This window comes from Dermacentor andersoni, chromosome 6 (genome assembly GCF_023375885.2).
Source record: "Dermacentor andersoni chromosome 6, qqDerAnde1_hic_scaffold, whole genome shotgun sequence".
Lineage (NCBI taxonomy): Eukaryota > Metazoa > Arthropoda > Arachnida > Ixodida > Ixodidae > Dermacentor > Dermacentor andersoni.
The window spans coordinates 145,102,720-145,126,391 of record NC_092819.1 but is presented as its reverse complement, the minus strand read 5'-3'; the positions used below and the strand labels follow the sequence as shown (position 1 = coordinate 145,126,391).

Genomic DNA, 23,672 nt, shown 5'->3' with positions numbered 1-23,672 from the left:
ACCGAATAATATACACGAGTAGTGCACTGCCTATAGAGGCACCACCGATGCCACCTATCGAGCGCTTACGAAAGCACGATCGGGAGCAGGAGTAGACTAACCATTTGCAACAACGACGGCTAAAGCTTGCGGCTACGATTTTTTCTTTGTTCGGCTGCCAGACTGCTCTAGCCTTACAGCTCTACGAAAGGCACGGGCATCTCATGTAAAGCGCGGGACCTTTCATATAAAGTTCCGTCTGGGGACCCTTGAGGTGCAAATCAAATAAATAAAAAATTTATGAGAGTGGACATGTACACGATGTCAGTGGTGTTTGGGACGATTCAGTCCGAACATGCGACATTTAAGAAGTGGAGCATGTGTTAGCAACACAGTAAAGAAGCGGAAAGCGACAGTCAAAATCTAAGCATAATATATTTAACCCATCTGCTGCACGGCGGACAAACTGAACCAAAACATGGATACGTCGTCATCAATTTCGTCGCTTAGCCGTGTAAGCATTATCTAGTGCAAAAATACCAAGGTGACAGAAAGAAATCGTGAGAACAATAAGTTCCCAAACGGGGTGCTCCACTGCTTCCGTCACGCACGCACACCAGGCCTCGCGAGGAATGAGTAGAACCGTGTCGCCGACGAGAATTTTGTAGGTATTTGAGCATCTCGCCACACAACTATTTTTTGACATGCCTTGAAGCTTCGACCACCACATACATGCAACGTCTATTGCTTATTTCACTCCGAAAACAAGAATCAAACATAAAAGCACGAGCAGCGACGCGGAAATTTACGGCAGACGGCCGGCTCCTTCCCGAGCATGCTTACTAAAGCTACCACCAGTGGCGCGGCCGTCGGCACACTCTACGCCTATACACAGGTACAGCATGCACTCAAGAGTATTGCACCACAAGCAATCACTCAAAAGCATTCCACCACAATGCACGTATCGAACACCTTTTACGGTGAAATTGTCCGGGTCGTCCTGGCGATGCGACACGCTATGAGCGTCCGAACAGATTCCAAAAGGCAAGCCAGCCTTTTCCTATCAAGACGGAGCACCACGAGGGTGGCGCACCAGATCCTCGCACAGATTCCTATAGAGGAATCCTCTCTGTGTAGGGCTCCCGAACTCCAGCGGTTTCACATGGGCTTCGTCGCGTGCGCCGTGGATGGCGCACTGGTACGCTCCTCACCAAGCCACCGTTCTGCGACGCCTTCAGCACAACGCTAAACCTTGCTATCGTTTTCAATGCCACAACAGCAGCAGTTGAAAAGTCGAAGATAGAGGCAAAGAAAACTTCACTTAAAGTATAGCCCATGAACACCACTACACTGTTACGGATGACTCGGCACGCATCCCGTCCCTCGGCAACGCGCTGTATAATTTCAGCAATCGCGAAACGAGAAATTCGCGCAAAGCCCCCACTCGAATTTTGCCACCGAGTTCTCATTCGTCTTTCTCAGTCATCATTCCTTATGAGGGAAGCGAACACACAAGTCACAAGGCTCACAGGTGATCCCACGGCCATTAATATTTTATTACAGCCACCACTTACTGGCTTCCCGAATGACGTGACATGATGCGAGAGTCGACAACAACACAATCAACAGCGCACCTCGACATCATTGCACGCAATTTTCGCAACACGTCGTAAACAGGTGGGATGGGTAACTTCCTACTTTCTTTTTCACGCGTACGCAACGCCCACGCACGCTGCCCTTTCTTGCGTGATTGACGACATTCATTCCTCGAACACAACGGCGTTACGTAAGTAAGCTCGCAAAGTGTACCGGAAGCATACCGATCGATCAACGAGGCCATTTATCCGAATGCGTTGACGAAGCGCTATTGTTGAGAGCGGTGTAAGTCGTCGCTAGCACAAGAGGAATTCTGCGAACACAGCGCTTCGGGGCTTCAAGAAATTAGCGGTTTCCTTATATGTACACGGTAGAGTCCCATTAAAGCAAACTCGAAGGGCCCATGAAAACATGTTCGTCTTATAAGAAGTTCATCTTAAAAGAGGGGATATAAAAACTTAAAAAATCAGGTATTCCGGGCGCACCCTGATATCCTCAACACAGCACTTAAATATGAAGCAGCATTAAAACCAATGGAGAGATGTAAGAAATTGAGGCAGAAATAATCCTCGATAATTATCTGTGTCATGCGAAGCATTTTGTGGCAGGGATCGATGACGCAAATGTATGGGCAAACTTTTTATTTCTTAAGTGCTATTCTTAAGTGCTGTTTCAGTTTCTTTGCTGCTTCTTCAGCCGCATGGATGCGCGCATTATAGGGAACAACGGCCTACGCGTACTGAAGTACGAGAACTACTTGCAAGTGTCTAGATCAACCTCGGTGGTGAACACGGGGTCGATAGCACCGCCACGTCATGTAGTGGGCACTCTGTTGATGTTTAGTGTGACACAAAACAATTCCTCCATGTAAGGGGTGACCCGCTGGTTGACCGGTTTCAAGAGGTCCACGTTCAAATCCTCCGTGATGATCATGGGGAGTTTCCTTTCTTACGAGGAGTGCAATTCCCCCGCGCGTAGACACCTAGAACGCCCAAGAACGAGAAAGTCTTCTCAGCCAGTGGCGGTTAGCGGAGAAACGCCAGTGAGAGCGCTATCTCAGGGATCGGCCCACATTTCATGGATACAAAAAAAAACGCCGCTTCCTTGACTTTGACCTTGCTCCGAACTTGGCTCCATCTAGGCGAAGTAAGGCTTCGCATTTAACACACTCACAAAAAAAAACTATTTATCGAATGTGCATATTGCATCTGATTCTTAAACTATTTTGTATGTGTTGCTTGCCGGTACAGCGCAAATCTTTGCGTTGTCGTGAAAGGTGATATTCCACCTAGCTTGCTAAAACATTTTCAGCACATTCACGTTCTCGAAAGAAATTGCGCAGAAGCCATCGATGATCACTCTCAATGTAAGCGAACAGCCAAACAAACGCTCCAAGAAAGCTATTTGCTTTATTGAAGGAATGGTGAGTATGACGGCCTAGTGAGGATATCTGAATAGCGTTTGTTGTTTCATTGCGTATAACCGTAGTTCACTCACCTCTAGCGGAGGTCAGTGAACTACCGTCTTTCTGAAAGAATGAATGAATGTAGCGGCAGAAAATGGTGCTCGTGGAATGGTGCTCCAATGTAATTTATATGCTTGAATGTTCCTTCTGTGAGGAAGAATATATCGGTGAAGGTCACGTTAAATGAACGTCCCGCGGACACAGATAAAAAGCTTACCAAAGCTGTCACCGAGTATTTCAATCAGCCAGGTCACAGCTTTGGTGAACTTAAACTCTACATCCTGCAGCCAAATTTCTATGTGCGAGACAGAAAATACAGAATCATACCTCATGCATAAGTTCAAGACATTGGAACCAATAGGCAAAAACGTTACAAAAGCAGCTTTCGAACGTATTCGCTATGCTAAATTTCCAAGTATAGGCAACAGCACTTTTATTACATTGGGTTGCTTAGTTTATTTCTTTTTTTGTCGTCGTTGTTGATGTTCTTGTTATTGGGTGGTTAACAATATTACAACCACCTCACCTCCCTATCCTTTCATGCGTTCATTTCGTTCTGACACACACGCACATATATTTTTTAGGAGCACCATTTCCTGCCGCTACTTTTATTCTCTCTTTCAGAGATACGATAGTTTACTGACCTCCAGCGGAGCAGATAATCACCTCCCCCACCCCCCCCCACCCCCCTGCTCCCTGTCTTCAGGGCCTCTTCCACGAAAAGAGGAACCTACATCGACACGTCAACCGGCTGACACACGACGCTACCTCACATTCCTTTCACCGACGTTCAGTCGCACATCTTTCTTTTCAATTCTACACTTTCGCCACTAACATACCCTCGGCCACTCTCCCATCCACCTCGCGCTCTCCCCACTTTAGAAGAACCGTGCCTACGTCTACTGTGCCGAGGAGAGCATATGTCGCCTTGGAAAAGACAAGCCCACTTGTCGAAACGTTGGTTCCAGCTTTCACCGTGTTCTCGTTTCGCTCATCGTCTTGAATTTCCAACTCCCGCACTCCCCACGTATTCTCTGCGCATCTCAGGTGGCGGCACCGGCTGACAGCACGTTATTCTGAAATCGTTGGCATTTCGCAACAAACGCGCCCCGTAACTCATCTTTGAATTGAAGGCAGACAGTAGCTTTTTTTTTTTTTTCTACAAATGCGCTGTAACAGTGTTCCCGAAGTGACAGTCACCAGTGTTCACTAAAACACATAATTTACTGCTCTGCCGTTCAGCATGCTTTGTTTAAATCGAGTTTGCTGCACTGCATGTGCAATACGTTGTAGCCCTCATGTTACGTTGTAGCCCGTCATGTGCCTATGCACATGACGTTCCTGCACGTGGGCATACGGGTGCATAAATTTACTTTCAACTCCGTTGCACGAGCGCACGCCTCCTTAGCTTGTATAGGCGCCGTTGCATTGGCGATGAAAGTCCGGCCACCAACCACGAACACGGACGAATAGAGCCGAAGGAGACTATTCGCTTTTTGTAAAAAAAGAAAAGAAAGAGCATAAGATCATTCGGGTGCACCATGTGAGAACTCCGCTGGTTCTTATAGCTACTGGGAAGTGTCATTACCATAATTGGCCAGCGTGCAGAGCCACCATCATTTTGTCGCGCTGCGGCAGACATAGTGACACACGAAGTTAATGGAAAACAAGGGACACACGACGAGTGAAACGCATGCCGCAGCCCAACGGAACGACGAAGCTGCACCCACTAGGCCCATTCTGAAGCTGCGCTTACTTCCAGTAGTGCACAGACACACCGAGGTACTTTGTCAGATTGGTTTATGGTGTTACTCACGCTGGGTTTCCGTGCCATCGCAGATACTGACGTAGCCCTATGTACGCATATACACACACACAGACACACAGACCCTCTTCTCCTCTCGTGTCAGAGTCGCGTCATCAGCCTGCCAATCCGGTCATCCTACTGAGTAAAGTAGCCGGCTTCTGTTGTGGCCACAAAAGTGCGGCTTAAACAAATTATCGCTTTTTGTTATGCGGATTTACTTTACTAAGTACTTAACTAACCTAACGTTCGCGCATTGTTCCTCGTGCAGGTACAAAAATGCGGCTTAACCGGCTGCCTCCTAACGGGAGTGTACTTACTGCGTGCGTGCTGCAGGCGACAAATTTTTGTTTGTATGATTTGTTTGTATATTTCAATTAAATAACAGAAGTAACTTATCCCGTGATTTTTATTGCGTGTTGAGTTCATATGAATGTGACTAACAGAAGTCGGGCATCTATGTTCCCCTTGCTCTTTATGTGTGTGTGTGCGTTTGCGTGTGTGCGTGTGTGTGCACAATTGCCCAGGAGGATACATGATAATAGCCCATACGTAAGGATGTTTCTTCGACGTACGTCAGTAGGCCGAGGTGTTGGGGACAAAGAAAGATGAGATAATTCACGGCGGCCTCGTTGGAGCATAGCCCTTTGATAATCCGTGAGCGTAGCCCGTGAGTGTCGCGGACTAGCACTCCCTGTAGATCCAGTGATCATGCACAAGAGAAAACCCGGAAAGTGAAGGAGCGCAAAGCCGCGCCGCGGCATGGGTTAATTGGTGACGTGTGCATCGCATGCGTAATGCTGCCGATGCGGGCTCGGCTGCCACCCCCGCAGCAAGTTACCTTTCCGCCCACTTTCATCATTTCTTACTACCTCAAATAAAAATAACGGGTAATTTAGTCCTCCTGTGCTTTCCGTGGCTTAACTGTCGGCCACAATTACCTTCAAACGAGAGATCAATTCCGTCTGACACACACACACACACACACACACACGCACGCACACATATAATTATATATATATATATATATATATATATATATATATATATATATATATAGCCCTGGGTGCCGATGAATGTACAACACTATTCGTGCTTCAATTATTACCTTATCAATTAAGCAGCTGATTGATACCGCCATCAGCCTATAAGGTTTCGTATGCGCATGCGCAGCTGTCGAAATGCGCGAGCGCGTGACTCCACTGGATTGCTCCACCCTCCGACAGCGCCGTATGCCATTTCCATAACGCGTCGCGTGATTGATGAGGTATTAACGTTCCGTCCCATCAGTGACAAGCACTTTCGTTGGCTCCTACAAGTTTAGCTCATCTTCCTACGACCCCCCCCCCCCCCCCATCTTACCACCTTTTTCATATATCTCTCACTCCGTCTTGCCACCAGAATCAATCGTCACTGCCTTCTTGCAAGCAACGATCCCTTCTCTTCCAAGTATTTGGCCCAAACTTTCCAAGCCTCAGAAAAGGACATTGTTGGGCTAGCTGGCTCGAAATGTCTTGTGTTACGGAAGGAAAGAGACAGGACAGGAAACATTCACTACCTGTCCTGGAAACATATTGTCCTGTCCTGTCTTTTTTTCTTTCCGTACCACTTCTGCGCTCCCGACTACAATATATTTCAACGCTTTCGCTGTTGTAAAACGCTTGCACAGAAAAGTGCATTTAAATAGCGCTTGCATTGAAGCACGCTCGTCAGTACCAGTGACTGTATTTCACTTTTTTTTTTCTGTGTTATCCTTACGTTTTTCATCACTTTAAGCTTTTTCTGTGTTTAGCATTAAAACCCGTTTATGGACAACTGTTTCTTACAGACGAAAGACCTGAACATATTTTTTTTCCTGCGTTTTGTCTTTTAATATGAAGCTCCTGGATAAGTGGCTTTAGCCAACACTGAATGACAGGCACAAAGTGTCGTTTGTTGGACTAAAGCCGAAGCACAGGACATAGAAAACATTTCGCGCACGACTTGTTTTGTTTTGAAAACACGGTCAGAGGAGAAAGACCGTTGCAAAATTACTGGCTGCATTGGTACCCAGCCGCTCATGTAGAGAAAATCTAACGTGCACCTCTATTTCACATCCGACTAGAACTGTCCGCACGAATTCCACACCAAGTCACCGGTGGCTTGGGGAGAAGCTCGCTTACGTCGTCCTGTCTGTGTTGCCAACATGCGCCAAACGCATATCGCTGGAAAATGTATCGCAATTTTTTTTCCTAATTTGGTCGAATATCCATCGTTTTTTTTGTGTATTTTGCACATTCTTAAAAACGAACCTGAAGTTCAGGGTAATTCCTTGTGTCCTTTTACACGTTCTTAATCACGTCAGCGACCCCCGAATGTCCACCATTACGTCCAAGGAAAGGAAAGCCTCGCCAGCACTACCACCCACATACTTCTCACTGCAAATACCACCGTTTTGTGATGGCTCCACAAAATCTCAATTGCTTCAATCGCATGCGTGCGTACATCCCTGCTTGAAGTTACCGTCCACGCTTGTAAATATTGTATATTAAATGATGAGCTCTGCGCACTTGAGCCTAATTGTGCAATGAAAGTGCGTAATAATTTTACAACGTGGTGCGCACCTAAAGATCCGTCCCGAAAGTTAGGGAATGAAAGCTATTCAAGTTTACTTCACGCAGTTGCCGCGTCATCTGTCTCTGCTGTCATCGTGCTTACATGCCACAAAAAGTCATTGTTTCGCATCAACGATTCAATCTTTAGTAGCACTGTAGCACTTTATCTTTAGTAGTGTTTAGTAGTAGTAGTATTTATCTTTAGTATTCTTTAGTAGGACTGTAGCACTTTATCCCTGTAGTAGCACTGTCACCCTTAAGGGTCAAAGTGCTACTACAGGGATAATCCGTCATCCTTAAGGGTGAAAGTTCTACCAATCACACACCACTTACACACCTATTAAGTTGTTAAAATTCACTTAGTGTTACGCTGGGCCACCCACGCGGTTAGAATTATTTCTGAGAAGGCCGGCCACAAGCCTAATGCACCACAGTAGTGTGCACAAAAGAACCCACGCCGGTAAAAGTGAACAAATTATTTAAAAAACTGTTTCAGCCCACGCACGGGAGCCAGGGGACTGTACGCTTCGGTCAAGAGAAAATAACTATCAAGAACAAACCACTTGCTGCCGTACCTTCGTCACGCTGAGCTCCGTGTTATTGTTTGATATCTTTCTATTAATTTAATATTATACAGGGTGATCAGTTTTAAGTTTACGGAATTTCAAAATAAAATCGCCTGTTGCAGATAACACAATTCAAGTCCATGAGCTGGAGGATTCAGAGGGGAGGACAGTACGTGCTCGAGAATCCGAAACGCATATTCCACTACTTAACAATAAATCACTAATTACCTTCTTAATTACATAAGGGTATACATTGCAAATTACAAGTGTAGCCGGTGAGTTTACAAGGCATATCCACTTGGAATGAATTTCCAGAATGACACCAGATCGGAAATAAGCACCATCAAACTAGCCGTAAGATATGCACTGTTCCTCTAACTTTTTTAACAAAACGCTCTTTTATGCACTGAAGAACAAAACTAACAGGAACGCCTATGTATCTCGTCCCCCTTTTGGAGAAATAATATCTCGAAACTAGTGCAATCCTGTAAATTCATTTCAAATGCATATGTACCGTCTTGCAAACTCACCGGCTACAATACTTAACCCGCACTATGTGCAATAAAGTAATTAATTAACAAGTGCATTAGTGAATAGCTGTTAATTACATGTGGCATAAAGTATTTAATGAAGACTTAGTTAGTGCACTTTTGTTAATTATACGAACATGTTTTAATTTCCCATGCTAGGACTGTTCGCCTCTTCGAATAATCCAGCTCAAGAACTAGAATTATGCTATCTGCCAGAGACGATTTTTAAAAATTCAATAAAATTTTAAATCACTTGATAAAATTTTAAAAGCACTTGATAACTTTACAGCGTTTATCGTTGCTCTGCGGCCTTGTCGCGAAGATCGGCATTTTCTCAGATAAGTCCGGCGCGCTATTTGTGCGGTGCATATGATCGATCGCACTGCAATTACTGTTTATTGCTCCAAAAGGCAGTGCAAAGCGAGGCATTCGTGCCAACTTCCCAACCAACGCGACCAATTGCGCACAATTTACAAACATTTCCTGTTTCTCACTTAAGTCATTAAACGCTGTAACCACCAAAACGACCCTCCAGGCACTCGGTTCTGCACCGCTTCCATTCCTCGGGGAGAAACGAGCGCGGAAAAGTCGTGTCCCGCTTTGTTAAACAAACAGCACACTGCTTGAAGCCACAAATATCAGCCTTGGCGAAAAGACGCTGTTTGCTTGGACAAAGAAGCCACCGCTACCCGACGCCTACGTGAGTTGCCCTTTGAGTTGGCGCGCCAACAAAGTGAACTCTGCGAACAGGCGCTTACAAGCAAATCTCGCACTTGTCACATGGGCCTAACCGATGCATCACGGCGGCTCTCCTAATCCCTTAGGCGCTTCGTTATTCTCATCAAAGCTGACTTTACATTGCTTCTTTGTGGCATAGTTTGCTAAATTTCGGGGTATTACGCCCCAAAACCCCGATCTGATTATGAGACACGCGGTATAGTGCGGGACCCCTGATTTACTTTTACTACCTGGGATTCTTCAACGTGCACTCTATGATATGTTCTCGAACTGTCCCTTTTCAAAGGCTGTTTCTGAAATCTGGCTTGTGGAATAGTTGATTTTGAATCTCCGTAAAAGAACAAAAATTTCCAGAGTAGGCGACTGTACCATTCAACGGCGTGTGTGTGTATATATATTGCTATTGCATGTTTTCGCTCCTGTTACCCTGCAAAACGTATAAACCAACTAGCCCAGCAACAAGTGGCAAGCGAGTTGCATCACAAGCACTGCGCATAATTCATGAGTTAGTTGAAACAGTCCACACGCAAAAGACGTACGCAAGCCGAAAACAGAGGCACAGGAAGCGCTTCCTATGTGTTACTGTTCTCATTCTTTTTCCCCTGCTTTTTAATTTTTCTTTATTGCGCTGCTATAAATCATTACTAACCAACTAAGCAACGGGTACTTGAGAAGGAAGGTGATGTTTCGTAACATCGAGTCTCGATAGATATAATTTAATGACAGGAAAGACAGAGAGGTCGACCTGAGCTAGTGCGCTCTAGTCTGCTACTCGGCACTGGGGAGGAGGGAAGGGGAGTGAAAGTACTGGGATGGGTGATGATGAGAAGAGAAGTGGTTAGTGCTTATGTACATTAGACAGTGGCCCTGCTGGAGCCGCTCGTCAAGCTCGTGGAATAGTTTCTGTACAGGAGTGCGAATTTGCTCTGGTTAGTTGAACATATTGAACGTCACTGTTCTCATGTACCCTGTTCTCTGCGCACTTTGTTCAGTACGCCGGGGTTTCTGTTAAGCATGGATAGTCCTGAGCAGTAGGCGACCCTTCAAGTTATTTACACAAACGGCGCGTTTTGGTGGTAATTTTTCACTCCCGGAAGTGAAAAGAGGCACACTATGACTGCTCACGGGCGAATATTTGCACGCCGACATGGTGCCACAAATGTGCCCTTGTGATGCATGAAACAACCGCTGCTAAAATGTGAGAGTATCGAAACGAGTGCCAAAAGAAGGGCAGATAATTTGTGTATTAATTTTCGTAATGATGTAATAGTGAAATAAAGTTACATTTATTTATTTATTTATTTATTTATTTATTTATTTATTTATTTAAGTTTTTTTTTTGTACATATGGCTCTGCGGCCTAATACGAGGGAGGGGAATAGTAAAGATAGAAGTACAAGCTTCACTACCGGAACTGAGTTATAACCGACCAATTAAGCCGTGAAAAGTTAAAATTACCTGACAGAATAAATTATAAGAGCATTTCATGGGACAGGAAGCGGCGCTCAACGGTGTCAACGAGCCACTGAAACCAAATAGAAACATCCTTAGTCTGCGCTAGTACCATGACGATGCTGCTCGCATCGCCATTTTTTTTCGTTTGCTTGCTTTTTCTCTCCGCTGTTCTTTCCGTCTTTCATTTCCCCGTACCCTTCGCCCAGTGCAGGGTCTTAAACCAGAATCTTATCCGCTTAACCTCCCTAGCTTTCCCGTCCCGTTCATCCACCCCTCGCTATCTGCTGGCACATGTCCCCTTTCCATTATCATTTATTATGTCTTTACTCTTTAAGTGAAAATGGCATTCACAGCTCAAATGAAGCGAATTCAATAACGAAATAGATTTAAAAATCTCTTTTAAGAAATATGTGGATAGTGCTCGACGGCCCGAATGAACTCGAAAAAAAATTTAAAAAGCTCTTTTAAGAAATATGTAGGCAGTGCTCGACCGTCCGAATGAACTCGGGCACGAATGAACGAATCGAGCGGTGTCGTTTGGTTCGCGAGCCGAATTCAGAGGTGACCTCCGTCCGCGGGCACGGAATCGTGCCCTCGCCGGCGGACACGCGCGACACGTCCTTCGAACGGCACGCGTTGCTCGCAGCTGCGTCGGCAGCCGTTACGAGCGTCACCGAAGGGAGCGGGCCGACGGGTTTCGCACTCCTTGGGGGATTCCTAGTGTGCGTCATAAAAAAACAGCCGGCTAGACGATATGCTGCCCAGCACGGCGCGCGCACTAACCCGCACACATCGCCACCGGATGAGCCCTCCCACGAGCTTCCGAGCCCGGAAGTTAAAGATCTCCGGCGCCGTCGGCGAACGAACGTGGGAAACTGGAACCAAAGCCAAAGATTCCCACATTAACTTGGCACTCGCGGCGACGGTACCGGACCGAAGCGATTAAACGCGGACGTCAGCACCACCCGTGCAAATCTATCACTATGCAAATCACTCGTGAAGGTGTAACCGATGAGTCGCGCCATTAAGATGAAGCGCGCTGGCGACCACCACCGCTAACCAGTATGACGCATCCGGAAGAGAGAGAGTAGCGCAGGAATGAATGAAGAAAAACGCGGGTCGCACGTGGTTACGGACACTCCTGTTCTCTCTTCGGTTTCCTTGCACGTAATAGGAAATACGTTGCAGCTCGGCCTCCTCCTTGTAGAATTTGTCGAGGGATCAAATGCCTGAATAATAACTGCATTGCCATTGCCAAAGATGCTGCGAATGATTTCTTGAACGCTACGCGATCTCAAGACAAGTAAAATATGTACTTTTGGCATTAAAGAATATACTCGTGTGTCCCAAAAATTTTGCCCGAAATAAGTGTTATCAATTATTCCAGGTTTTTCGTCTATTTAATAAGCAAAGAAAATACCACATAATCTTTAGAACTATATCAGTTCGAAACCAGCAAAGAACTGCATGCCGCGGGTATGAAAAATGTAAAGGCCATGAAATTAACAATTTGAGGACAAATATTTCAATGCAACTTTGGCATTCAAGAAGCTTGTCTACATTTTAGCACATATGCCACGGCAAAGGAAAAATCTCAGTGAGGCTGTCCTTTGTTCCAATGGGTTGCGCAGGAGCAGCTGTCACCGCTCGTGTACTGTAATTCCACCGAAACTATAGTCGCAACTGAAACCACATATAAAAATCAGGAGTTCTGCAAAATATACAACGAAAAAAAATGTATGCGGTTCTACGTGCCAAAACCACTTTCTGATTATGAGGCACGCCGTAGTGGGAGACTCCAGAAATTTGGACCACTTAGGGTTCTTTAACATCCACCTAAATCTAAGTACACTGGTGTTTTCGCATTTTCCCCCGCAGAAAGATACGAGGGCGAGTGAAATGAAAGTGAACCGATGCCAATATATGACAAACGGGGTACTTAATAAAAGTGGTCCCCATGAGCATTTAGACATTTTTCCCACTGACTAATGAGTCGCGTGATTTCCATCTCATAAAACTCCTTGTGTTTCTGCTTCAAAAACTCTGTAATTGACTCTTTCAAGTCATCGTCCGACAAGAACCTGGTATCCTTGAGCTGTTTCTTCAATTGCCCCAAAATGTGGAAGACGCAAGGCGACAGATCTGGGCTATATGGCGGATGTTGCAGCGTTTCCCACTTGAATTTTACCAGTTTTGTGTTAACCACATCAGCGACGTGGGGACGGAAATTGTCGTGGGGCAAAATGATCCCATTCGTCAATTTTCTACGTCGTTTGTTCTTGACTGCGACACGCAGCCGATCGGCCGTTTCATCATATCGCAAACAACTGATAGTCTCTCCAGGGGCGCTATAACGTAAAACTATTCCAAACTTTTCTATTCCAATTCTGCTATCAGCCCTCCACGATTGGTCAAAAACTGTTTTCGACCACCCCCACTTCACCTGTCTGTCACGCGACGTCACGAAAACCGCGATACCTCCCTATCTGATATGATGTGTACACACTGATTATGCATGATTTGACAGAAAAAAGGAAAACAGTTATTTCTGATTCGACCCCTTTTCGCCATTAGCCCTCGGCTATTGGTAAAAAGTTTTCGGGCTGCACCCACTTCACCTGCCTTTCACGCGACGTCACAAAACCGCAAGAACTCACCGCGTCAAAGTGACGTGTACGCGATAAAGATGCATTAATATGCCGAACAAAACTGAATTTTCTTCGGAATAGCCGCAGGTTGCCCCGTCCCGAAAGGAATAGAAGATTGCTGCCGCCGATCGCTCAGATGCTGGCTACTCGCACCTGCCGGAGAGCATGGGTGTATTTGCGTAGAATAAACCTTCTTGCGTGGCCGTGTAACGTTTTTGAGCACTTTCGGCACGTTTACCCCCTCATTCTGCCAACTCTTCTTTGCTGAGGGTCCGTTTTAGCGTCATTTTTGAGCTTCCGTTGCATGCCGCCGCGATTTTCGACCAGCCACCGCAAGCTAAGTAAGGGAAAGCCGACCAATCGTAGACGCCGGCACCACCCTCTTCATCCGGTTATCGACTTTCAGTGCAGTAGCTCGGCCCCATCGAATGCCTCTCCACTTGAGCGTTCTCCTCGCCTCTTGTCAGCCAATTAGATACGACAAGCCGCTCAGTGTAGGCAATGTTATTCGTTTTTCAAGCAAACAAAAGTGACCTCCTATGAACGAGGAGAGCGTTTGATTGGTCTGTTCAGACAACCCTGCGGGTGACCGCCCGGTGCTTGCGTTGGTGGTTACGCAAATTTGACGTCAGGAGATTGGAATAGAAACATATTGGAATAGTTTTACGTTATAGGGCCCCAGGTTTAGCAAATTCGAACAATCATGGCCCCTGAAGAACCAAAAAGAAAGTCAACAAGAACCTTTCCAGCGGAAACGACGGTTTTTGCTTTCTTTGGAGGTGGTGAATTCGAATGTTTCTACTGTAAGCTTTGCCGTCGTGTTTCAGGCTCGTAGTAGTGGCACCATGATTCGTCCCCGGTCACAATTGCAGACAAGAAGTCGTCACCCTAATTATGATACCGGGTCAGATGAGTCGAGGCAGCGCCGAACCTCTCGGTCTTCTGGCAGTCGTTCAAAATCTTGGGCATCCATTGCGCGCACAAGAACCGATAACCGACATGTTGATGAATTATGGTGTGAACCGAACTTTTACTGATGTTCACACGCTCTGCCAGTTCATCGATGCTTATCCTGCGTTCTTGTCCAATCAGCTCATCAACCTTTACAATTGTGTTGGGGGTGATTGCACGGTCCGTGTGCCCCGGTCTTGCGTCATCTTTTCAACATTCACGCCTTTCTTTGAACTGTTTGCTCCAACGCTTCACAGTGGCAAATGAAATGCAATGTTCACGTACATGGCAGCCATACGACGACTAATTTCTTTTTGGGAAACACCTTCAGCTGTCAAAAACTACACGACACCACTTTGTTGAACTTTTGGAGCGTCATTATGTCACGCAACCATGTTCAACCTAGTGTATGAGAGCACTAAAAAACATTTACCCTCACACCTGCGGGTCACCTTTGTAACTTAGAGATGCCTGTGTGCTACGCGCATGTCTCACCGATACTGAACGGAACCATTATCGCGCAGGGTGGGTTGGCTCACTTTCATTTGACTCGCCTTCGTACATTAGAAATGCGAAGATACAACGGAATATACACATGCGAAGATGCAGCTTGATGAAGAGCAAAAAAGTGTCACTGGAAACAAAGTTCCCTGCACATGTACACAAAACCTCGGAACAAAATATTGAAATATACGTAAAATCTCCAATAAATCTACGTATCTAAGAAAAAGTCACTATATATGATGCGTCAAGCAAGGCAAATAAACACGTTGCGCAACCACAGATTAACAGATCGCCGCCCCCCTCTCCCTCCACTCCATTCGACGTATTGCGCGCGATGCAAAGCGGCGCGCTTCCTCGCGCTTTTCTCCCTCGCGCACACAAAACTGAGCCACCTTCGTCGGCTCACCCATGCCGCCACCCCCCCCCCCCCCCTTGCACTTGTACATACAGCCAACGGGGCGCGGTGACGATGTTACCGCTCTAGGACTTTATACGGAACATGAGGGCCACGGCGACGGCAGGAATGCGCCTGGAGTGTCCATATAATTGCTATCGAAATGATATAGTGAGAGTATTCGGCAACTGAAACGTCCCGTGGCCCATTTCTTTCCGCAAAAGAAGACGTAACAAAAACGAACTTTCGCCATGCGACAATTCGCTGCGCCGCAACAATGTCTTTCTTTCTTTTGTGGGCTGGGGCACCGAAACAAAAAAAAAACGCAAAGGAAACATGTTGGCCACAATCGAATGCCTACTTTGGGCACCTAATGTGGCTACCGAAGGAACGCTTGGTCCACAGAGAACCATACGCATACTGCTCGGTATCCTAGACCGGTGAGACAGAACTTTCCGGAGAGGTTACACTCAAGTGAACGCGTTGCAATCTGTCGATTCCACGCAGTGATGGCGACAAGCGACCATTGCTTTTTTTTTTCTCGTCTGCTATCCAGAATGCGTCAAAAACTCTACCAGGCGAAAATCCGCTCGGCCAGAGAAAAACGAACGCGCACCGAAGTGCGCCGTGCGATGGTCGGGGCAACACGAGAAAAACGCATGCGTTCTGGCTGGCTCTGGCGGCACGCGGGTAGCGAGAACAAGAAAATTTCAAGAGGCTCAATGTGTCCTCGCGAATAAAAGTCAAAGAAGGAAAAATAAATAAAACCGTAATTACCTTTCCTGGCTTTAGTGTCCTGACATGGATGCTTTGGCGGAGGTGAAAAAATGTTGATAATATTTTCTGTGGCATGAGGGCATTAATGAACCACCACACCGATTCGTCTCATCAGACCTCGCTGCGTTCTATGCCAACTTCTCTGACAGCGTGTTGATTTGGCTTGTTTCGTTGTATGGTCCGATGTACGACTGTTGAAAAGTCGATGCAGCTTTGGCATCAAATGTTTATAACAAGATCAAACCCACAAAGTTCCGGAATTGAAAAGCTAAAACACGATTTCGGAAGTGTAAATGCACCTTTCGCCTCAAAATTTTGTGAGAACTTTATAACCATAAAGTTTCGGAATTGAAATCCATGCCCTCCGTAGATTCCGCGGCCTCCGCGAGATGCCGCAACGAGCCCGCTCGCCATAAAACCCCTCAATCTCCAAAAGTAGCGCCAACCACTTCCCTCCTCCTCCGCTCGGCGCAGCCTCGACGGTGGCGCCGCCCATGCTGGCCCTGTCTTAGCAGACGACGGCTAACACACTACCGGAGGAAATCCGCGGAAAAGTTCGTGCGAACCCTGCGGAGCAGGTTTTTCAATCGAAATCTTGCTTCGTCAGTCAGTAACTCGCCTTAAGAAGGTCGTGTTAGAATTACGGAAGAAATAGAGAAAGGACCATTACTTAAGGCGTAAAGCACGCGGACGTTGAGAGTTCGTGTTGCTCAAACACGACGCATGCACGCGGTGTATTCAAACACGCGCGTAATTACCAGAGTTTCAGGTTTTGACAACGTGAAAGTATGCGCTCGGTTTAGTAGGTTCACATGCAGTGCATATGACGCATGCGATACCCATTTACTTACTCGGACGCATAAAAATGTTAACGTTAAGCAGTAAAAATGTTAATCCTTATCAGCGGGTCTGTGGTCCTTTGCGGCCTTTCTCGGCCATTATAATCCTGCACACAAAACGTGCGAGTAGCCACTGCTCATGCCTCCAATATTGAGGACGCGTCCGGCAGCAGCCGGGATCGAGGCGAAATGCAAGAGGCCCGTGGAGAGATTTCCTCGCTGGTGTGTCGTAATTCTCTTCCCACGGGCGCGGTATGTTGCCGCAGTCGAGGGGCGCTTTTTTCGTTGCGGAGTGCTGCGGTAATCGCGACAATAGATTGCTTTTTTTTTTTTTACAAGTGCTTCTCCAGGAGGGCACATGTAACGGCTAAAGCGCGGGCTACATGGAGCGAATTGTCACGGCGAACGCGGCGCGGCGAACAGGGGCGCGGCGGCAAGACGTCGAAGATGCGCTGCATAGCAATACATGAGGCGAACAGCGGGCGGACGCCGCCGCGAGTTCGCCGTGTTGGCGCCAGTGTTATCAGACTTAGCATACACGTTGTGGTAAACGATGAAACAAATATAAGCGCTTTTTAAGGTGGCATATACCGCTTTTATAACTGAAAAATACACCAACACTAGCGCAGACACCAACGTGGTTGCAGAAGACGAGAAAAGGCCCACGCGCGAAAGACCAGCATGCCTAGCGACCGGAACTGGCGCCTCCCGATTTGCTGTCGTCCGCCGCTGCTAGCCACGCTGCGTGCTCGACGCTTCCGGCGGCCCGACGAAAATATTTGGACAGGCAGGTCGGCGGCGGCCGTCAAATTTTTGGACGCCGGCCGTCGGGCGTTCGCCGCCCAAGGAAGTTCGTCGCTCGGACGCCGGTTATTCGCTCCATGTATTCCGGGCTTGACAGAGGCCTCTGTAAAGCACGTGACATCACAAGTGTTCCCGTTGCCGCCTTGGTGCCCTGGAGGCGCCGTCAATAATACGAAATAATGACACGTTGTTACAACTAGTAAATAAAATCTCATTAAGAGATACCTAAACTCTCTAAAAGCACACACAGCATGAACACACACTTTTTGGAAGCGGCAGGCGCGAACTAGGCTCAAAAGAGGACGTTCTGAGGAACCGTAGCACTTCACAAAGCCGTGCGTATTTTCCACTTCCTCGAAGTCAGCCCGCCCGATCATGTGTATCCACACTTTTCTTCTTTGTGCGTTAGGCTCGCCGGATGGTCAAGAAAGAAGCCTTCTGCCGTCGCTGTGTCGGTTGCGGCAACCGGAGGCGCAGCAGCACGGAATGACAAGTAAGTTCTCGTCCCTAACACACTCAGTTTGTTCCGCTAACGCACTCTATCAGTCCGTTTACGCGTACTTTCGTCGCGCGCAGGGCCAACAATGGCGGTCGGAGCGCGCTGGAACGAACAATATACAAAAGCGCGGCGCCTGCTTCCACGTGACATAGATTAGCCAACGGGGAAGCAGAGGAGGCTGCGGCAACAGGAGGCGTGGAGGAGGAAACGTCGGGGAGAGCGGGGTGCCGGAAAGATCTAAGAATCGCGCTACTATTGGAAAATTGAGGGGTTTTAGCTCGCCATCAAAATGCCCTTGAAACTTTGTGCTCGGATGAGGCGCCTTGGCGTTATGTGACTCCCGGTGCATGGGCGTTGCCGCGAAATCCAGGCCGATTTGGCGATGTTCGCGCTGAGATCTCTTTCCGAGCGTGAAAAAGACATTCGAGACAAAATAGAGAATGACTTCGCGCGGCGGGGTTTTGGTCAGTGGTTTTGGTCAGTCGCCCCCGCCCCTTTATACGACAGATTATATTTATATATATATATATATGGTCCCGTCACACTGCAATCTCACGCTGCAACGTAACCGTCACAAGTGCTGCAGTTATGAATCGCCTTCTCTGCTGCACGAGAGCTGATAGCCTCCAAACGCGACCGTGTTTTGTTGCTGAATTTTGAATGCGTTGGTTCGACAGCTTTCTCAGGAAGAAAGCCACTCCGCTATGAATATGTGGAACTGATAAAAGGGTTTAAATTGTAGAACGTTGGTACGTTCGCCTTGATAGCGCAAAGAAGACGATTGCACACACACAAAAAAAAAAAAACATACGGGACGACAGGTAGCGCTTGTGCTGCAGTTCGGCCCCGTCTCGTCCCCTTCCTTGGGCTATGAAGGCAAACATGGATTCGTCCAAACTTTCCCCAAGATCAGTTCTTGTGCGTCGTTTGTGCACGCTTGCCGCCAAAGACCGGTGAACCTCGTGCACGTGCCGTAGTCGTGGCAGTGCAGGAAGGAAATTGCGGGCGTCGACACAGCTACTTGTTCAACCACAGAAGCTCACGGAGACAGAGTAAAGGTGAATGTCATCGTATGGCTTTTTCTTCGACTCATCTTAAGCTAAGCAAACGCGCAGGTCAACCCCTGCTTATATACAGTGATTACATGAAAGCCACACATGAAGTACCAGTGACTAACCGTCTAATAAACCAGTACGAGCATCTAGCGACACCCACATTCACCTAGCTTCACGCATATGATGAATCCTATTCACCGAGTTGCAATTTCTTCGTGGTAATTGGTGAAAACATTGATAAACTCGTGAAACGCCTGGAGCATCTGAAGCCCTAACGCACATTTCTTGCTCATACGTTCGGTAATACGGGTTACGAACACCTACAGGATGTCTTTTTCGATGAAAAATCCTTACGCGCTCAACACATCCTTATTTTTATCTTGCAGATGAACTTCTACGACGTAAGCAAATTGGACAGACCTTTCGTGAACTATGGTATCTGACAAAGGCAAAACAATTAAGCGTGAAGGCTTCTTAAGCAGAGATTAGGCAGTGCACGCCGGATGTTTCCGCAACGTTTCCAAAACTAATTATATTCTTGGCACTCGTCCCCTCTGCATATCTACGTTTACAATGGCACACAAGGTAACGCCAGTTAGTCTGTCCTTGGTCTTGAATTTGACAATTCCTTTTCCTTGTTTCTTTCGGTACGGCCTGCACGTGCAAAGAGACGCAGCTTTCCCAGCGCTGCGATTTCCTTTTTACGTTTCCTACGTGAGCTGCATGCAATCTTCTCATTACTTTCCTTTTCCGGATCAGAGAAAAAATTCATATAAAAATAGTATGCACTGCCGGTTCTCCCGCCACGAAAACAACAACCCCCCCTATCGTCACCACAACCGGATTTTCGCGCCAAGCGCGCAAAGAAAAAAAAAAGGTAAGGTCGCTCTTCGTGGGCGCCCTTTCCACTGCCCCTCCAACTCTTTCGTCGTGGGACACACGGCCCACGCGGGGGCGGCGCACGCGAGCGTGACATCGCAAAATAGGTTGTCCAGAAATGAGAAATGCAAATGTGCACCCCTTGCGTGCTATATATAAATGTCATCTTCGTTCCTAACTCGTAGTGCGCACAGCGGTGTTAAACGCGCCAAATTTACCCCTGGGTACTACTGCATGATGGCGTTTATCAAGAACACGTTTGCAAAATAAAACTAACGAAAAACGCACTGAACAGCGGCCAGCAGCTGCTGTTTATACAGCTCCGCACGTAAGCTATCGATGTAGTAACGTATTCGTTATCCGCACTTTCATTCCATTTTACAGCTTTTTTTTTTTATATTCGCCTACACGTGTATCGCAATTCAGTGATAAAGATGCAGTCAACAGTTCCGTCACACTGGCGTGAACCTTACGCCAAGACAGTCTGCGTGCGCGCGATGTCGTGCTGGTCCATCGGTACTGCCAGTACGTACGGCTCAACGGCGCCGCCATGTCTCGTATACCAACAACAGGGTTTTTCATTCCGAAGACGACAGCACTTTTATTCGCAAAGAACGTCCGTTTCATGCTTTGGCGGGTGTGCCCCGGAAATCTGCGAGCTTATGTCACATTTTTTGGATGCTCCAGTCCACGATGACAGCTGCACGAGATGCGCTGCGCTTTCTGCAAGGAACTGACATCGTGGAGCACTTCAATTAAACCTACTGAATCGTTGTAGTCCAGAATTTTGGATTAGGAATGATTGCTAGCTTGCATCTACGCCATTGCGTGTCGGTAACAGGGTAGGCATTTCTGCGTCCAAGGTTGCGCCAGAAAACGCAGCATCTTGACGAACAAAGAAGACTAGGTTAAGTTAGATGGCGGTGAAAGGGCTGGAGATAACACCGGTTAGCATGGTTCGTGTCCAAGACATGGAGGGGCCATGTCTTGTGCATAGAGACTTCCGGCGAACCAACACGACGTCGTTCGTACAACCTCGGTCGTATGCAAATAAACAGTGCTTTAACGCCACTTTCCTAAGTCGGCCTTCCAACAAGTGCGCTAATGGGAACCGTTTAATTAGCTTTGGAAAAAAGAAAACTGCTGCACCGGGAACACGTTTATCTGACCGACGTCATTTAAGTTTCCAGTCTCTCCAACATTTCGCATGGCTCTTCACGCCACGTCTTCGCGAGGCAGTACGTCCTACTACCGAGTCGTCCCCACAGCATCCCGGCAGTTCACTCACTTGACATCCTGAGCCGGTACCGGTGCGATGCAAGTGGCGATTAGAAGCAGAAGAGCGGCGACACCAGCGAGCGTATCCATGCTGCGAGCGGTCCGTGGCAGCATGGGCTGCCCACACGCGAGCACGGCGTGCGACTGACTGGCTTGGGTCCAGCCGGAGGAGGCCGATCCGGCGAACGAGGCAGCAGCCGGCGAGCGCCTCGCGCGCTCCCGCGAGGAGAGGCTGACTCAACAACCGGTGCGGCCGGAGACGCACGCCGCCGCTCCTCTGGGCGTTGCGGCGGAGCGCGCCGCCAGACACGCCGAGCACGGTCGAGAGAGCGAGAGCGCGCGGAGCTCGCGGGCAAGGTCGATCGCCTTTTCGCGCGCAATCTCAAGCGAGAGCGCGCGTACTCGGAAAGTGCGCGCGCGTGCGCTGAAGGCAGCGTGAAAGGAAGAGCGGAGCCGCGCTTCGCGGAGCTGAGAGTGCGCCGAGTCGTTAAAGGGGATGCTGAATGACGACGACTCGCGCATCGTTTTTTTTTTTTCTCTGGGTCGTTTACGCTGGGGGGGGGGGGGGGAAGGACGGCTTTTGCCCCCTAGCTTCTTTAGTGCGAGCATCAGCGTTCATTTTTTACTCATTCTCCCGCGAAAATGAAATGGAAAGGGCAGTCGACTGTACAGATAAAAATATGGTGGTTCGCTCCTTAAGTCGAACACTAGAAATGCAAAGGAAAAATACGCGAATAAATCATAAACGTCATGTTTATTTTATGATCTGTTGTATTGGGGGTGGGAAGGGGGCCAGCCACGTGCTAAAACCACAGTACGACCACGAGGCACGCCGTAGGGGGAGGGGGACTCGGGATTAATTTTGACCACGTGGGGTTCAACATTGTCTACCTGATCAAAGTACCCGACCATTTTTGCATTTCGCCCCCATCAAAAGTGGCCGCCGCGGCTGGGTTCGAACCCGCGATCTCGAGCCCGCCAGCGCGACTCCATAGCCACTGGGCTACTGCAGCAGGTGAAGATCAAGAGGAAGAAAAGTTAATAATATTAACTTTAAAAAGTTAGTATTATTAACTTAATATTATTAGCGCCTCCCGGCTTACGATGCAATACGCGTATGACAGTGCTGTCTTAAGCGTCCTAGCCACATTCTGTTACTAATCCCTTGCCTCACCACTGAACCTAAAACACTTCAATGTTCTTATCGTTGTACAGTACGTTGCCATATTTCTTAGTGGTCACGTGAGCGATTTGTTTTTGCCATAGTGTGAAGCCTATGGTCGTACCTGCAGAACCTTGGCTGACAAATAAGTCTCACTAAACCTTTAATTTTTTTACTCAGATTCCACTTTTTTCACGTCTTCAGGACAAAAAAAAAAGATATTCCGCATAGCCAGCCGCACAACGTCATCCAGGTATACTGCTGGGTTTGTACTCAATCAGTTACTCGTAAACTGAACAATCCCCAGCAAGCAACAGTTTCACTATCGCGTAGTTAGAATTCCTATGGCACACCCACTTTCGAGACGTTTCATTGCATACTTAATCCACTGCGATGTTTATGCCTACAGTCTAAGGTAGCCTAAGAAACGTCGACTACGTGCAAATAAGATGTGCGTGAAAGGCATCGCGAACGCCAGTTTCAGTGGGTAGCAAGTGGCCAGTAATGGATAAACGCTGGAAAAGTAGGTGAAGCGGAAAGCTGTTTGTAACAGCCGTATCCTGCAAGTATCTTTGGTCAATGTTCTCTTTCTTTTTTTTTTTTTAGCACCTTTGATACTACATATGCAACGGCGCTCGTCTAAACGTACTAACGTCTGGCTCAAGCCGGAGAGCGTACCGTTATCGCTTTAAGAGGAAGCTTTAGCTTGGAAGCTCCTGCGTAAATACTTGGGAACGGAGAAATGGTTTTTCTCGTCAGCGAGTGCATAAATTTTGACGATGACTGACACATTTAAATTGCTAACATAGGGTCACTGCAGGAACATCTCCTTCATTGAGGCCATCATATTGTGCGAGAATTGCCGACAATTGCTAAATCGAAAGAATACACAAGGATCAAGCTTGCGACGCTTTAACTCAGAAATAAAAAAAAAACATGCACGATTCTGCAAACTGCGGCATGTAATTATGCACGGTTCTGAAATATACTATTAATTTTTAGTAGGACATTTGCAAAACCCTTGCAAACATTCGAGCACTTGCACGGACGCTGTACATTGATAAATGAAATTTGTGCGCTTGAAATGCTCTACGGATGCAGTTTGCAGAGCTGCGATATGAGTTTTCGGTAGCAATTTACGTATTTATGAACTTC

At 47.3% G+C, this 23,672-nt stretch overlaps 1 protein-coding gene across 1 annotated transcript in view; it reads right to left on the bottom strand.

Annotated features, from left to right (window-relative positions):
* Window positions 1-21,906, bottom strand: part of LOC126523622 (glycine receptor subunit alpha-2-like) — a 97,168-nt gene extending 75,262 nt beyond the window's left edge. Inside the window, exon 1 of the mRNA XM_050172222.2 lies at window positions 21,366-21,906. Within this exon, the coding sequence (XP_050028179.1) occupies window positions 21,366-21,469 (104 nt within the window). The 5' untranslated portion in view covers window positions 21,470-21,906. The remainder of the gene's footprint in view (window positions 1-21,365) is intronic.
* Between the last annotated feature and the right edge of the window lie 1,766 nt (window positions 21,907-23,672).